This window comes from Coregonus clupeaformis, unplaced genomic scaffold, assembly GCF_020615455.1.
Source record: "Coregonus clupeaformis isolate EN_2021a unplaced genomic scaffold, ASM2061545v1 scaf0038, whole genome shotgun sequence".
NCBI lineage: Eukaryota > Metazoa > Chordata > Actinopteri > Salmoniformes > Salmonidae > Coregonus > Coregonus clupeaformis.
In genome coordinates this window covers 632,243-649,534 of record NW_025533493.1, presented here as the reverse complement: position 1 = coordinate 649,534, position 17,292 = coordinate 632,243, and the positions used below count along the sequence as shown (strand labels likewise).

The following is a 17,292-nucleotide window of genomic DNA, read 5'->3' as shown; positions in this document are numbered from 1 at the left end:
CAAGCAGCTGCACACAAGCTTAAGCTCACCATGCGCAATGCCAAGAGGCGGCTGGAGTGGTGTAAAGCTCGCCACCATTGGACTCTGGAGCAGTGGAAACGTGTTTTCTGGAGTGATGAATCACGCTTCACAATCTGGCAGTCCCACGAAAGAATGCTACGTGCCCCAATGCATAGTGCCAACTGTAAAGATTGGTAGAGGAGGAATAATGTTCTGGGGCTGTTTGTTAATTGTTCAGGTTAGGCCCCTTAATTCCAGTGAAGGGAAATCTTTAACGGTACAGCTTACAATTACATTCTAGACGATTCTGTGCTTCCAACTTGGGGATGGCAGTTTAGGGAAGGCCCTTTCCTTTTTCAGCACGACAATGCCCCCATGCACAAAGCGAGGTCCATACAGAAATGTTTTGTCGATCGGTGTGGAATAACTTTTCTGGCCTGCACAGAGCCCTGACCTCAACCCCATCAAACACATTTGGAATACCGTCTGCGAGCCAGGCCTAATCGCCCGACCTCACCAATGCTCTTGTGGCTGAATGGAAGCAAGTCCCCACAGGAATGTTCAAACATCTAGTGGAACGCCTTCCCAGAAGAGTGGAGGCTGTTATAGCAGCAAAGGGGGGACCAACTCCATATTAATACCCATGAGTTTGGAATGAGTAGCTAGTTATATCCCCATAGCCATGTAGTCATCCCCTGATGACTACATGGTAGGGATACTTGACATTTGAGAAATATACCTGACCCATATACATTGGGTGCGTAACCTGATTAGAGTGTCCACCCACGTGCTCAGACTGACAGAAATCACATTTAGAATATGGTCATTAATTCATATTAACAGAACATGCAAGTCGATGATGCAACGATTTGTGGTCCTTCTTACAGAATTCTGATGTGCACTTTGAACATGTTAGAATAACTGTCCACATCTACTTTTCCTCAGCCAACAAGACAAGTAACGAATAGCAAAATTACTAGCCTATGTCAATCTATAGTAGAAAAGTTTAGGCTACCTATTCTATTGGTCAGATTGTTGAGAAACAAATAGCCTATTCCAAACAGACACTGGGACAGTTGTGGGACGATAGATCCCAAATTCATACAACCTGGAGGCTACAGTACATTAAGTAAAAACCTTAAAAAGCAATGAGTCTGATGCAACAGATCAGAACGTTTAGCTTGTTGAACTATTATTTTTTCACATTTTATAAGCGCAGCAATGCGCAGAAAGCAGTAGGCTACGCACAAATGTTTGTTCCATAATGCTATTAGTGGTAAAACACTTGTCAAAAAGGCACTGCACATGCAAGCAGTTTCATGTGACAGAGATTAAAATATTATATTTAATTGTTTTTTAAAGAGAGGAGATCTAATAGGCTACTTTGAAGCAAGGTAATACATGCATCATATGTATTAAAACATTCAGGTTTCAAACAATTAAGTATATGTTTTCAAAATGTGTACTGCCTCCAGCTTATTGCAAAGTGGTGTGTGACGTGCTGATGAAGCCTGCCTTCCATTTCCGTTTGATGCGTTCGAAACAACTGGGAACTCAGAAATCTCTGACTTCCGACTTCAGTGCATTCAAGACAACTGGGAAAAAAACGAGCACCGACTGGGAAAAATCTTTTTGAACGGTCATCCAACTCGCAATTCCAACTCAGGAACTCTGGACTCATTTTAGAGCTCCGACTTTCCGACCTGCAGATCACTGACGTCATGATTTTACCTTGTATTTTTCAGAGTTCCCAGTTGTCTTGAAAGCCCCACAAGATGCTGCAGCATCAGCTCTTGCACTGTCTCACAGGTTTTCCATTCAAATGTCTTGATCATACCTACAGCGTCATTGCGCAAAATGGTACGCAGCATCATCTGGATATGTGTGCAACAAAAGTTCAACATTCACCTTCTGCTACCATTTCTGTCAAGCTGTCTACGCATACAATTTCATGCATACGGTTGATAAATCCAACGTATGAACCACACAGAACGCACTGCAACTGCCTCTGCAATGCAATGGTGCAAGGCAAATGCAGCGTTCCATTGGAAATTAATGTACTTCTGGTGTACCAAAACGCAATGACGCTGTCGGTGTGATCGAGGTAAAAGGCTCTGTATCTGTATGCTGTACTCGTGTGATAAATAAGATACATAACGACTATAATGTACACGTGTCAATTTAATTCCACTAAATTATGCAAATTAACCTGTAGACCAATAAGCATGACCAGTCAAATGTATTTACATGAACTGTTATTTCCATCAATGAATAGGCTAAAAAGCATTTTCACAATGAGATTATTTCTTCTTATCCTGGACAATTGACCGACGCCAATTTTATTTATTGGCTTTTCTATTTTTTTGGGGGGGGGACAAAACCTGGCTATTACCGGCTAACGGAAAGAAATGCTGCTACGTGGCTATATCTCATTAGGTGTCTGTTTATCTGTGATATGATTCTAATAAAATATTAAGCCTTCTGGCTGTTGATTGCCAGAAATAATGTAACATTATAGCCTAAACCTTATGATAATAGCTTATAAAAAATGACTGTGGTGGTCAGCTTGGTAACTAAATGTTCCTGGTCTAGCTGGTTTGTGACTTTGCTACTTACAGGCATACATGATCATATTATTTCACTTATGGACTATCAGATATGCAATTATATGACATTTTTTCTCAAATGTTATAGTGAAAACCTTTGGATAATAAAATGTAACTTTGTCACCTTGCAATTGATAACTTGTAGATACACTAATCATTTTCATTCATGATTCCCGTTTTTATGTACTGAAGTGTATTCTGAATATAACTTTTTATCAATTTTAGGCTATTCTTTGGAGGGGTTGTCACTGATTTTTACAGTTGAAATGCACATTTTCCTTATTTATCTTTGTTTGAGTTTTAGAAATGGACAGAGGAGACCATTACTAGCGGATAATGCAGTCCCTGTCTATGAGGAGGACACTGATGGCAAATGAGCTGCGGAAGGCCTGTAGGATGACAATGAAGATATGGCCGCCTTAGAGGAAGATGTCCTTGACGCTGTGCTACTCGGAGAAGAGGAGGAGGAAGAGAATGAGATCAAGGAGCCAGAGGAAGTTGAGGAGCCATCACCTGAGGCCTCTCAGCCAAGCTCTTCAATTGTCAGGCCGTATCTATCTAAAGGGCCATCTTTTAAAATGAATATATTATTGAGCATACTAACAATTATCTATTTTCTGTTCGTGCTCCACGTCCCCGTAAGCGTAAACGCTCTGTCTTGCCCGATAGCACGTTTCAGTCCTATGATGATGTTGATACACAGGCACTGGAATCCATCCCTTTCAGGCATGAACATCCAGTTTAAGTCTTGGCAGTGTACGTCAGGCAGTTCGGTCAACCGCTCTGGAAAGACTTCTTGTTGTTTTTCAGGCAGGCATTGGTGGTAGAGGTTTGTGGGTACCCTTATAGTCAGGGTTGGGGTCTTGTTTTGGAGTGCCCGTCGTATGGTGATTCCGTCAAAGCGTGGCTTGAGGTTACACCTACAGAATTCTACTGGTTTCTTGGACTGCTCATTTACATGGGATTTACCGAACTGCCTGACCTTCATCGGTACTGGGGTGCAAAGTCTCTTCAGAGTTCTTGGGCTAGAGCTTTTATGTCGCGTAATCGCTTCAAAGCTCTGTTGGCTGCTTTACACGTTGTGGATCCTGCCACTGAGGATAATGCAGATAGGCTTAGAAAACTGCGGTACTTACTGGACCACCTGAAACAAACAAAGCTGTATCAGCCAAACCAAAATGTAGACATGGATAAGCCCATGGTCAAATCAAAGGGGCGATCAGGATTCACGCAGTATATAAAAGGGAGGCTACCTAGGTGGGGATTTAAATGAAGGCGAATTGCTTCATCTGACACAGGCTACACTTTAGATCTAAATGTTTACATATGGGGATATGTGTTGTCGTAGGATAGGGGGCAATGTATTGGCAATACAGTGGAGAGACACACACGTACTGTTACTTGCCTTTCCAATTTTCACAATGCAAATGATTCCACTCAAGTAACGAGGCTAGTCCGACAGGATGGTATTTGGAATAGGAAAGTGGTCGCCAGTCTGTTGTAATCCACGATTACAATAGACAGGTGGGGGGGGGGGGATCAACTCCTCCAATGTTTTGCAGAACACCCAGAAGTGGTGGAAAACACTTTTATTCCCCACTGTGTTGACATTGCAATTGTCAACAGTTACCTTTTGTTACGGGAATGGCAGTGTAATCATGCAGCACCTGGCAAGGAAAATGGGCAAACTGGTTACTGCCAGATTACATTGAGAGAACCTTTCTCATCAGTTAGGAGGTTTTGATGTTAATGACAGGTATCTTTTGACAGACCTTTGTCTGTGAAAACTGTAAGCTCATCTTTTCACACACAGCACATGCCCAGTCTACAGGTCCCCTCTAGACATTGTTGGCTGTATTTCCTGTGTTACAGGAAAGATAAAGGAGAACAGGACTCGGTTTGTTTGTGTGGCACCTGAATGCGAGGGCATATGATCTTGCATCGTAGAGAACCGACATTGTTTTAGGTTGTGGCACTCCAGTGAGTGTGACTCATAGCAGAAATAGGCACTAGTAAAGGGTAGATGTAGCTCAGATGTTCACTAGTAATTTTGCCTCTCTTCAATGTTTCCCTTTCCTGCATGTACCCCTTCTCCTGCATGTCCCCTCTCCCTTGCATGTTTTCCCTTTCTTATCCAATACATCCTGCATGCCAGCCTCCCTTCATGTTTCATTCATGATTCTAATGGCCTTGGTGATGTAAAGGACTTGTAAATTGTAATGACTGTAAACTAATGTTGTACTTTTGGAATTGTTCCTGTACTGACTATTTGTGTAATAGACTATATGCTAGTTGAATGTAGAAATTTAAGTTGTAAAAGCTAATGATTGTTATATGCCTTATTTGTTTCATATTTTGTAATTCCAGTTCAATTTTGATGAAAGTAGCCCTGAAATGAATGTTGTATAATGTTATGGTTATGATAGCAATTTAAATGGCTTCATTTTCAGGTTTGAAGGAGTCAATGTATTCCCATAAGGTTATTCTTTCAATAAAGTTATTGTTTTATTAATATTATATCACTTGTTTGTCTTTACTTATCATATGTAAGACTAAATGCTATTTGTAATTTGTTTTGGTGCAGATATGTGTTTAATATACTATCCAGAAAAGAAAGTGTCTGATCACAGAACATTCCATAGAATTTGAGAAAAATACCATAGGTCACTAAAATGTCTGTAACTCATTCACAGTCAAATGTATTTCTATTCTGATTTCAGATGATCAACCCTTACAAAATAAGGAAGGCTCAATATGCGGCAAGTTTTTCTCTATCGTCATGAGAAAGTTTTGTAAATGGCAGTAGTTTTGGAGAAAGCATTGATTTTCGTGTAAGATACACATTTTCACAGGCGTTTTTTCTTGACTGATTACAGTTTGATTGATGTGGTGCTATTGTATGTCATAACATTTGAAAGAGCTGTTTTTCAGCTTTAAAAATGTGTAACATGTTTTCATATGTTTGACACCAGCAAATTATTCTCATTTATGCACACCGAGGTCATGGTCCAGTAAAAAATAGAACATTCCGCTGGGAAGGAAAGGGTTTTAATCTGCTATATGACAAGTTAAACAGTGGGGGATTAGGATTTCAGACAAAAACAAATTGCCCACCCTAATCGGATAGTGGTAGATTCACAGTCTGCCCTATTGCTCAGCTCACACACTACATCATTCTCTCTCACTCTCTCAATGGCATCGATTCGCTCCACTGATCAAATCGAATCGCACCGAATTGTTTCAAATGAAAAGTATTGTTCTTGTATTGCAGCCCATGTATCTAGATGCGTATCGAATCGTGCTTGTAAGGAGAGATGCACATCCCTAGTTGCTGTCATGGAGTTTTATATGCAATGTCACAATTTCATGACTAATGCTGTGAACACTGCTTTGCAGGTTCAGGTATTTGGGAGTTTCAGCACAGGTCTCTATCTACCTACCAGGTAAGCTGTCCTTGCATTTCAAGTAATTTCCTTACTGAAAAGTGTTCATAACCGTTATATTCCACCTTGGCATGAGTTTGTGATAATAATGTGATTCTTTGTGTTGGTGTTGCAGTGACATTGACCTGGTGGTGTTTGGGAAGTTCAGGGAAGGAGACAGCCTCCCTTTGTGGAGGTTAGAAGAGGCCCTGAGGAAACACAAAGTGGTGGAGGAGAATTCTGTCAAAGTGCTGGACAAGGCCACGGTTAGTGTAGTGTGTGTTTTGTGTCCTGTCTGTCTGTGGAGGGAAGCCTGTTAAGTGTGTGTGTTGTGAACATGTCAAATCTGATCTCTCGTCTTCAGGTGCCAATCATCAAACTGACAGACTCTCTCACGGATGTCAAAGTTGACATCAGTTTCAACATGAAGAATGCTGTCAAAGCTGCTGCCCTCATCAAAGATTATAAAAAGGTACAATGCTCCCTGTGTATGTGTGTGCTTGCGCGCACATACGTGTGTACGTACGTATTTACGCTCATATCTGAATTCGGTCACAATCCTCCTGGTTTGAACTACTGTTCTAAAGTTCTCTCTCCGTCTCTCTCTCCTCAGAAATATCCTGTGCTTCCATACCTGGTGCTAGTCCTGAAACAGTTCTTATTACAAAGAGACATGAATGAAGTGTTTACAGGAGGCATCAGCTCCTACTGCCTCTTCCTCATCGCTGTCAGCTTCTTACAGGTGGGTGGGTGGCCTTCATCTCTATACTGTACATAAGTATTCAGACCCTTTGCTATGAGACTTGAAATTGAGCTCAGGTGCATCCTGTTTCCATTTATGTTTCTACAACTTGATTGGAGTCCACCTGTGGTAAATTCAATTGATTGGACATGATTTGGAATGGCACACACCTGTCTATATAAGGTCCCACAGTTGACAGTGCATGTCAGAGCAAAAACCAAGCCATGAGGTCGAAGGAATTGTCCGTAGAGCTCTGAGACAGGATTGTGTCGAGGCACAGATCTGGGGAAGGGTACCAAAACATTTCTGCAGCATTGAAGGTCCCCAAGAACACAGTGGCCTCCATCATTCTTAATTGGAAGAAGTTTGGAACCACCAAGACTCTTCCTAGAGCTGGCCGCCCGGCCAAACTTTGCAATCGGGGGAGAAGGGCCTTGGTCAGGGTGGTGACCAAGAACCCGATGGTCACTCTGACAGAGCTCCAGAGTTCCTCTGTGGAGATGGGAGAACCTTCCAGAAGGACAATCATCTCTGCAGCACTTCACCAATCAGGCCTTTATGGTAGAGTGGCCAGATGGAGCCACTCCTCAGTAAAAGGCACATGACAGCCTGCTTGGAGTTTGCCAAAAGGCACCTAAAGGACTCTCAGACCATGAGAAACAAGATTCTCTGGTCTGATGAAACCAAGATTGAACTCTTTGGCCTGAATGCCAAGCGTCACGTCTGGAGGAAACCTGGCACCATCCCTACGCTGAAGCATGGTGGTTGCAGCATCATGATGTGGGGATGTTTTTCAGTTGCAGGGACTGGGAGACTAGTCAGAATCGAGGGAAAGATGAACGGAGCAAAGTACAGAGAGGTCCTTGATGAAAACCTGCTCCAGAGTGCTCAGGACCTCAGACTGGGGCGAAGGTTCACCTTCCAACAGGACAACGACCCTAAGCACACAGCCAAGACAATGCAGGAGTGGTTCAGGACAAGTCTCTGAATATCCTTGAGTGGCCCAGCCAGAGCCCGGACTTGAACCCGATTTAACATCTCTGGAGAGACCTGAAAATAGCTGTGCAGCGATGCTCCCCATCCAACCTGACAGAGCTTGAGAGGATCTGCAGACAAGAATGGGAGAAACTCCCCAAATACAAGTGTGCCAAGCTTGTAGCGTCATACCCAAGAAGACGCGAGGCTGTAAACGCTGCCAAACGTGCTTCAACAAAGTACTGAGTAAACGGTCTGAATACTTACAGTTGAAGTTGGAAGTTTACATACACTTAGGTTGGTGTCATTAAAACTCGTTTTTCAACCACTCCACAAATTTCTTGTTAACGAACTATAGTTTTGGCAAGTCGGTTAGGACATCTACTTTGTGCATGACACAAGTAATTTTTCCAACAATTGATTACAGACAGATTATTTCACTTTATAATTCACTGTATCACAATTCCAGTGGGTCAGAAGTTTACATACACTAAGTTGACTGTGCCTTTAAAGAGCTTGGAAAATTCCAGAAAATGATGTCATGGCTATAGAAGCTTCTGATAGGCGAATTGACATAATTTTAGTCAATTGGAGGTGTACCTGTGGATATATTTCAAGGCCTACCTTCAATCTCAGTGCCTCTTTGCTTGACATCATGGGAAAATCAGAAAAAAAAATTGTAGACCTCCACAAGTCTGGATCATCCTTGGGAGCAATTTCCAAACGCCTGAAGGTACCACATTCATCTGTACAAACAATAGTATGCAAGTATAAACACCATGGGACCATGCAGCCGTCATATCGCTCAGGAAGGAGACGCGTTCTGTCTCCTAGAGATGAACGTACTTTGGTGCGAAAAATCTTTCCCAGAACAACAGCAAAGGACCTTGTGAAAATGCTGGAGGAAACCGGTACAAAAGTATCTATATCCACAGTAAAATGAGTCTTATATCGACATAACCTGAAAGGCCGTTCAGCAAGGAAGAAGCCACTGCTCCAAAACTACCATAAAAAAGCCGGACTATGGTTTGCAACTGCACATGGAGAAATGTCCTCTGGTCTGATGAAACAAAAATAGAACTGTTTGGCCATAATGACCATTGTTATGTTTGGACTGGTGCACTTCACAAAATAGATGGCATCATGAGGAAGGAAAATTATGTGGATATATTGAAGCAACATCTCAAGACATCAGTCAGGAAGTTAAAGCTTGGTCGCAAATGGGTCTTCCAAATGGACAATGACCCCAAGCATACTTCCAAAGTTGTGGCAAAATGGCTTAAGGACAAAAAAGTCAAGGTATTGGAGTGGACATCACAAATCCCTGACCTCAATCCTATAGAAAATGTGTGGGCAGAACTGAAAAAGTATGTGCGAGCAAGGAGGCCTACAAACCTGACTCAGTTACACCAGCTCTGTTAGGAGGAATGGGCCAAAATTCACCCTACTTATTGTGGGAAGCTTGTGGAAGGCTACCCAAAACCTTTGACCCAAGTTAAACAATTTAAAGGCAATGCTACCAAATATTAAGTGTATGTAAACTTCTGTCCCACTGGGAATGTGATGAAATAAATAAAATGTGAAATAAATAATTCTCTACTATTATTCTGACATTTCACATTCTTAAAATAAAGTGGTGATCCTAACTGACCTAAGACAGGGAATTTGTCAGGATTTGTGAAAAACTGAGTTAAAATGTATTTGTCTAAGGTGTATGTAAACTTCCGACTTCAACTGTATGTAAATGTGATATTTCCGTAGTTGTTTTTATTTTTGACAAAAATGTCTAATCCAGTTTTTGCTGTTTCATTAAGGGGTATTGTGTGTAGATTGATGAGGGGGAAAACACATTTTAATCCATTTTAGAATATGGCTGTAAGGAATATATATATATATATATATATATATATATAAAACAATTTAAGTCAAGGGTTCTGAATACTTTCCTAATGCACTGTATCATTATTATTATTATACTGCCAATCTAGTATTCTAGTGAAATGATTATATGAAGGATTTTCCCTGCCTTTTCTCAACCTTTGAGAGCAATGAGAAATTACTTCTGTACTATTGACTAAACTTTATTGATCCCCAGAGGGGAAATTGGGTTTGTCACCAGCAGCATAGTGTTCTTACTACTATGTGTTCTTAAGGTGGAAACAAGTAATAGACTATATTGTGTGTGTGTTTCAGCTCCATAGCAGGGAGGACGCCTGCAGTCCCAACGCCAACACTGGCGTCCTGCTCATAGAGTTCTTTGAGCTGTACGGCCGCCATTTTAACTACCTGAAGACTGGGATCCGGATCAAAGACGGGGGCTGCTACCTCTCCAAAGACGAGGTCCAGAAGAGCATGCTGGATGGATACAGACCATCCCTGCTCTACATCGAGGATCCACTGCAGCCAGGTGAGCCCCGGCTCACACCCACCTTTAGTTTGTCTAAGATTGCTTACTGCAGCGTTTTCCGAACACGGTGCACGTTTTGGTTTCTGCCCTAACACTACATAGCTGATTCAAATGCATAAAAGCTTCATGATTAGTTGATTATTTGAATCAGCTGTGGAGTGCTAGGGCAAAAACCAAAACGTGCACCCCTTGGGTTCCCGAGGACCGAGTTTGGGAAACCCTGGCTTACTGCATACAGTAGTCAAAATATGGTAGCTAGCTAGCTATATGATGTCTCTGAAAAGTACACATTCAATGAATTGTCTTGTGCTTCAGAGTTCTGCCATAACTAAGACATCAGATGTAGTTGTTTTATAGAGATGTTTAAGAACTCTATGGTGGGCCAGATTCAATAAGCAGCTGCCAAGTTTAAGTTTGTACCTGACCATGAGCGTTTGGCGTATGTCCTTTGTTCCCTGTGTTGCCCAGGTAATGATGTGGGCCGTAGCTCGTACGGGGCCATGCAGGTGAAGCAGGTGTTTGACTATGCCTACATGGTGCTGAGCCACGCTGTGTCGCCCATCGCCAAGTACTACCCCAACAACCACAGCGAGAGGTATGGGGCAGGGCTGGGACACATGGGGAGGATTACAGTCACATAATCAGTAGTGATGGCAGAAAAAAACGATAGCTTGTTCTCAAACTTCTTTTTAAATAGTGAGTTTTTTTTTTTGGTGAGGGTTTCAAATCACAGACAGGCAATCATCTTCAAAAAGTACATAGATCCACCACCCCCTCCCAGCGACCAGAGAAAAACTCTCCCCTTACCACCCCTTCCATGTGGGCCTGAAAGCAAAGAAAGTACAAAATATGAAAATAGGTATAAAAAGTGCCTTCAGATAGTAATCACGCATGCGCGTACCGATAGGATGCGTGGTGAGTGAGTAGCTCCGTTTTGTACCGATAAAACTGTGGTTATATGTAGAAGCCAGACAACAGAAATTAAGCCTCTAAAATGGATAGATCAATATATACCCAAGCAACTGGGAGTGAGTGAGTGGTCAGTTATGTACAACAGCGGACCAATCAGTTGGTAAAGCGACGTGGCGACACGAACCCAACAAGCCATGGCTTCCCTCAGAGGAAAAGACAAGGAACAACTTGGAGACGCAAATGAGAGTAATGAACAGCTAAAGGATATCCAGGAAAACATAGCTAAAATGCTCTCAATACTCATCAAAACAAACTGTTACAATCTGTTGTTAAAAAAGTAGATTTCTTCAAAAGGAAAGTAGTCTATCATGTCAGACATGCACATAAAAGGCATGCGCATGAACGAAGAAGACAAATTAACCTTCTAGAAACAAGGTTGCAAACTTTAGAATATGAACTGGAACAGCAAGAAAACAGAATGAGATGAAACAACATGAGAATATTGTCCTTACCGGAAGACAAGAAAAAATGAAACCTTTCCAGCTATGTGATCAAACTGATATCAGAGGAGCTTGGCGTAGATATATCACCAGAGGATCTGGAACGATGCCATCGGATCAGAGTGAAACAGAAGAATGCTAAATACCCTTGCATGATAATCTTCAAGCTGTGGAACTATCAGACCAAAGTCAACATTCTGAAGGCACAGGGGGGAAAAGAGATCAAAATCCACGGCCAGTCCATTGGATTCGTCCGGGACCTGTCTGCTAAACTGAGAAAAAAACGCAAGCAATACATTCCCATCAGACAATCACTGGATGAAAAAGGAATCAAGTCTCAACTCCGCTTACCGGCAGTGCTGTGGGTATGGAAGGGAACGCAAAATAACATATTCACAAGCGCCGATGAAGCCCTAAACCGGCTGCAAGAAACCTATCCAGTTGAAGGAGAGCCCACTGCCCTGAGGAGAGGACAAAGCGGGGAAAAAGCAATAAGCACACTAGGCTACATACAGTGATGTCTAAAACCAGCTTATCGTAAGTTGAGACAATATTCCCCCCCAATACAATCTCAACTCTAATAACCCAAAGTAACTGTTCTTCTCTAGGAAGTAAAGATAGAAGTAGCCGATGCTAATGGCTACATGGACACAGAAAATACAATACAAAAGAGCACATATATCAATAATTGTTTTATGGATGTGTGTGGGTAGCCGATGCCAATTGGCTACATGGACACATTGTGTGTGTGTCTGTGCATTTGAATGGGAGTGTGAAGGAGGGTGAATATGAGGGCGGGAGAGAATGGGTGGATGGAGAGGGTTGGCTTGGGAGAGTGTGAAGGAAGGATTTAACTATACTATTTTATTTATTTTTGTGACTTGCAAACCTGCTGTAAAATGAGTTCTGGACAGATTAGCAGAGGATGTCGAGTCATTATTATGCCTTGTTTGTCATTATAGCTAAGATTCAATGGTGGTTATTGGTGAGAGTGGAGAGGGGCTCTATCCGGGGGGATGGGGTGACTGGGAGGGCATCACACACTTCTCTGAAGTATGTGTGGGGCCTCCACTCATCCCACTTCAGTCTCTCTGTGGACCCATTCTCCCCAAGTAGACCCCCACCAGCCACTATACTTTAATTTAGAGTAGAATAATAGTGAAGACATCAAAACTATGAAATAACACATGGAATCATGTCGTAAACAAAAAGTGTTAAACAAATCAAAATATATTTTGTATTTGAGATTTTTCAAATAGCCACCCTTTGCCTTGATGACAGCTTTGCACACTCTTGGCATTCTCTCAACCGGCTTCACCTGGAATGCTTTTCCAACAGTCTTGAAAGAGTTCCCAAATATGCTGAGCACTTGTTGGCTGCTTTTCCTTCACTCTGCGGTCCGACTCATCCCAAACCATCTCAATTGGGTTGAGGTCGGGGGATTGTGGAGGCCAGGTCATCTGATGCAGCACTCCATCACTCTCCTTCTTGGTAAAATAGCCCTTACACAGCCTGGAGGTGTGTTGGGTCATTGTCCTGTTGAAAAACAAATGATAGTATCGCTGTAGAAAGGCTTTTGTATGGCTGGTGAAATCTGCAGAACATTTAACAGCTATGCCTGCCCCATATGTAAGGCCCTCTGAGTTGTTGCTGGTGCCGCTTTACTTTCTTGACTGTGTCATGGGACCTGCGCCTACGCTTGGCACACTCCGTTGAAGCAGCATCAGCTCTCACAGCACGCCTCGCATCCTCCTCTCTGATTGCTTCCAGTGTCACCAAAGTGCTGTCAAGCCACTATACATCCATCACATTTGATATAGCAGTGGCTCCCTTATTGAACGTGGCTACTGCCATACTGTCTTCGTGGGCTTGACAGTTTTGGGGCATCAGTTCAGACATTCATTTGCATTCTGGGTTCCTCCGTGCTGCATTCTTTTGAGGAGGTTATCATTTGACTTCCTATGATATAGAGGTACCATTTTCTGTGCAACCTCTCTATTCAGAAATGTATGGCCTCCATGGTTTTTGTGACAGGGTGGATCTTCACCATTTTCTAGGGCTCGCTGGTACCAGCACCAAGATGTCGAGCATCTACCGTGATTAGGAATTTTGTCTGTTGACATTGAATGGACAAGACCAGCCCAGATAGCATTCTTCATGCCCTCTACATCACCCTGGTTATCAAGAATCGCACCCCTGTAATGTTTTTGCTGACTCTTACCTTTTTGTGCAGTGATTTTCCCCACACCTCTCCCCTCAAGGTGATTCTCTGAACTAAGTTTACGCTGTTCCCATCCTCTTGTGGGCATGATTGATACATTCTAGTTTCCCTATCTCAATGCCTTGTATGCAATACTGTCACCATCTGAGAGCATCTTGATGTAATGAAAGTGGTGGCGACTGACTGATCTGGACCACATGCGTTTAGCTGCTTCCTGCTCCATTGCTTTGCGCGAACCTGAGAAGTTTTGAGCACAGTCATCTGCATGTGAATCCTTCCATTCCCTGAACTCCTCCTCAGTAATTCCACTTTTCCTTTTCATCACACATGCATGGCAGTATGAAGACAACACCTCATAGTCTATGAATAGACCTGTTACAATGTCTATGCACACACCTATCCCGTAGTTGGAAGTGAATCCTCTCTTTTGCCAAGTGCCATCAAAGGATACATGAATGTCTATGATGGCATCCTCATCCTCCTTCAGCAACTCTGCTATGTCTGGGTCTATATCTGCGTATGCACTTCTAATTAGCTTTTCAGCACTCCCCATTGACTGTAGCCCTCTCTGAATATCTGCAACTAAAGTGGGGGAAAAAGTACTTATTATGATGTCTGTCGACATTACAGTCATAACTGCAGGACTAAATATCAGCATGTTACCCTATAATTATTAGCATTTCAGCATGTATTTACTTTATGTAAAGCTAATTTCTCAGTAATCACAGTAGGCTACAGCCCAATGACACTGTAGGCCTATGTGACAGTCTCATTGTATAGTTATGTTTTCCTATCACTCTGTTTATTCACTTTGAATACATTTGCTGGAGCAAGGAAATCAATATTATTTATACACCGCAAGTCACCTGACAATAATGGGCTACTCTCCCTTTTTATTTACCTGTCACTCTCCTGTCATGTTTCTGATATGAGCTGTGATGCAAGGAAGGAATCCCTAGGACTTTGCTTATTTTGTTTAGCGCTGCATAACCAAGTCCAAGTTCGTGGGCTAGAAGAACCATCCTCACATTTATATCAAATGCCACATCTCCCCTGGAGCACTCCTGCAGCCTGGAGGAAGTGTACACTCCCCTCCTAAATGCGTCACGATTACATTTACATTTTAGTCATTAAGCAGACGCTCTTATCCAGAGCGACTTACAATTTGTGAGTGCATACATTTTCATACAGTGTGCACATTCTACCTCCTTTTCCTCCTCTACCTGTACTGTCACTGCCTCGATCGGCTGATCAGGCTCATTTTTTTATTTCATTCACTGCTTTTCTCGCATTGGCTAACTGAGATCGCCTATTTTTATTCACATTCTGTAGGTCTATTCTTCTCATTTTGTCTCTTTACGGGGATTCTTTGCGGGAGATCTTTTCAAACAAGGAAGTGCTGCGCGGCACGTGAGGCATTTTAACCAATCAGGTTGCCGGAAAGGGCCTTTAAATGCCAGTAACCAATCGGATGTCAAGAAATTACTCATCTTTGAGCACGAAGCACTACGTCTAAAAAGGATATATAGCCATGTATGGACTAGTTAACGATATGCTCCGTAAAACAAGCTTTTGAATGATATATGATTCAACATGGAGAGTTTTAACAAAAGCGGTTGAAGTTCTACATGAAACATGCTAACAAGAACAAAATGTATGCTACGTGTAGTTGATGGAGTTGGGATACAATTATACAAATAAAGTATTTATATACATTATTGCTGATTTATTTTAAGTATGGAAGTTATAAGTTGCAAAATATCCCAAAATCTGAAAATGGACAGATGGAAGTCACCATTTTTGCCTGTGTTGCCTGGCCTTAAACTTTATTCCTCAATGTGACCTTTTATTGTTAAAGATAAATGCGAACTTCATCATCCAAGCATCACACGGAACACATCCACAGCCAAACTCATTCCATAAACCAGTCTAAATAACAGGTTGCGCTGACAAATAAATAAATAAATTAGCGACCTAACAGCTAGACTAGTTTACAATGTACCTAATCTCTGGTGAGCACAAGAGACTAATGTAATGTTGTTTAGAAAATAAATGCGTTTCAGCTAAGCTAACAGCAGCTAAATTCTTTAGAATGGCAGCCATGTTTGTTTATGTTTGACTTGGAGAAAACTCCCTTAGCCCAGAATGCCATTCACTATAAGACACAAATAAACAAAGTCGAAGATGGCTGCGCTCATTGCCTGAAAAATATGAACTTAGTTTAGCCACTTTTCAGCATATTACAAATCGTTTATGTACTTGTTACAAGAACCGGAGCACATGACTTGACAAATCGTTTACCGTTTTTGACAAATCACAAAGCAAATAAAATGTTTTCACCTCACAGATCTGTTATGTATGGTACGACGTGCTGTACGTCGTACTGTACGTTGTTATGGTTTACGACAGTGTGCTGCGTTACGGATGAATGGGTTGTCAGAATGCGTGGCACATGTCATTAAACGACAGAGTGATGTTCAATGTGAAACTGTGCAGATGTCCGTTCTTTTACAACTAGGCTAGATATAACATTGGCGACGAAGATGGCTGAATTCAGTTTACCACCGCCAGCACCATTCCTCGCCGTGCCTGGCGAACCTCCAGTCCCGTGGAATAACTGGCTTGATAGTTTTAACACTTATTTAGAAGCTATGGACTTTTCTACAATCTCCGACAAGCGGAGGACAGCACTGCTCCGTCACTGCCTTGGTACAGAGGGACAGAGGATTTTCAGAGCGCTTGGATCGGCTCCTACATTCACTGCTGCAGTCAGCCTCTTACGGAACCACTTCGCCGGGAAAGAGCGAGTGCTCCTCCGACGCTACCGGCTACGGAAGAGACACCAACGGCCGGGTGAGTCCATTCAAAGCTACGTGGCTAATCTGAGGGATTTGGCTAGCTCTTGTAACTACGGGACACTTCAGGACGAGATCATCAGGGATCAGTTGATAGAGGGACGTTATGTGAAAAGACAAGGGAGAAACTGCTTTTGGAATCGGATAATTTACAACTAGATGGAGCTATTAAAATAGCACTCCAGGTTGAAGCGGCGTTGGAATGCTCTTCTATGCTAACAGACAGCTCTGCAGCATACACTCGGCCCCCCAGCCATTCTCACACAGCAGCTTCAGCCCGAGCAGGCGCACTACAACGATCACGCGCTGCGCACGCCCTCCCGCTGTCGATAGCTGCATGGACACAGACACCGACATGCCCGTGCAGCAGGCACACAGACAAACAAACAGAAGTAGCTGTGGCAACTGTGGGGCTAGCTCTCACAATTCAAGGGCTTCAAACTGCCCAGCCCGTGGGAAAATATGCAAGAACTGTTCAAAATACAATCACTTTGCGAAAGTGTGTCGTTTTCTGCCCCTGCTACTAGCTCCACCCAGAACAGGCCCTTCGTTTCATCTCACTCTCAACATGAACACACGGAAATCCGAACCGTCTCCACCAACCATGTGTCATTCAGGACATGCACTGTGCAGCTGGGTGAGGTGGGTTTGC

The 17,292-nt window shown here is 42.6% G+C and overlaps 1 protein-coding gene across 1 annotated transcript in view; it reads left to right on the top strand.

The window, feature by feature from the left end:
• LOC121576888 (terminal nucleotidyltransferase 4B) overlaps positions 1–17,292 on the top strand; it is an 86,425-nt gene that overhangs the window by 25,957 nt on the left and 43,176 nt on the right. The window contains exons 3-8 of the mRNA XM_041890437.2: positions 6,003–6,049; positions 6,165–6,294; positions 6,393–6,500; positions 6,642–6,770; positions 9,939–10,152; positions 10,621–10,747. Coding sequence (XP_041746371.1) covers positions 6,003–6,049; positions 6,165–6,294; positions 6,393–6,500; positions 6,642–6,770; positions 9,939–10,152; positions 10,621–10,747 — 755 coding nt within the window. The remainder of the gene's footprint in view (positions 1–6,002; positions 6,050–6,164; positions 6,295–6,392; positions 6,501–6,641; positions 6,771–9,938; positions 10,153–10,620; positions 10,748–17,292) is intronic.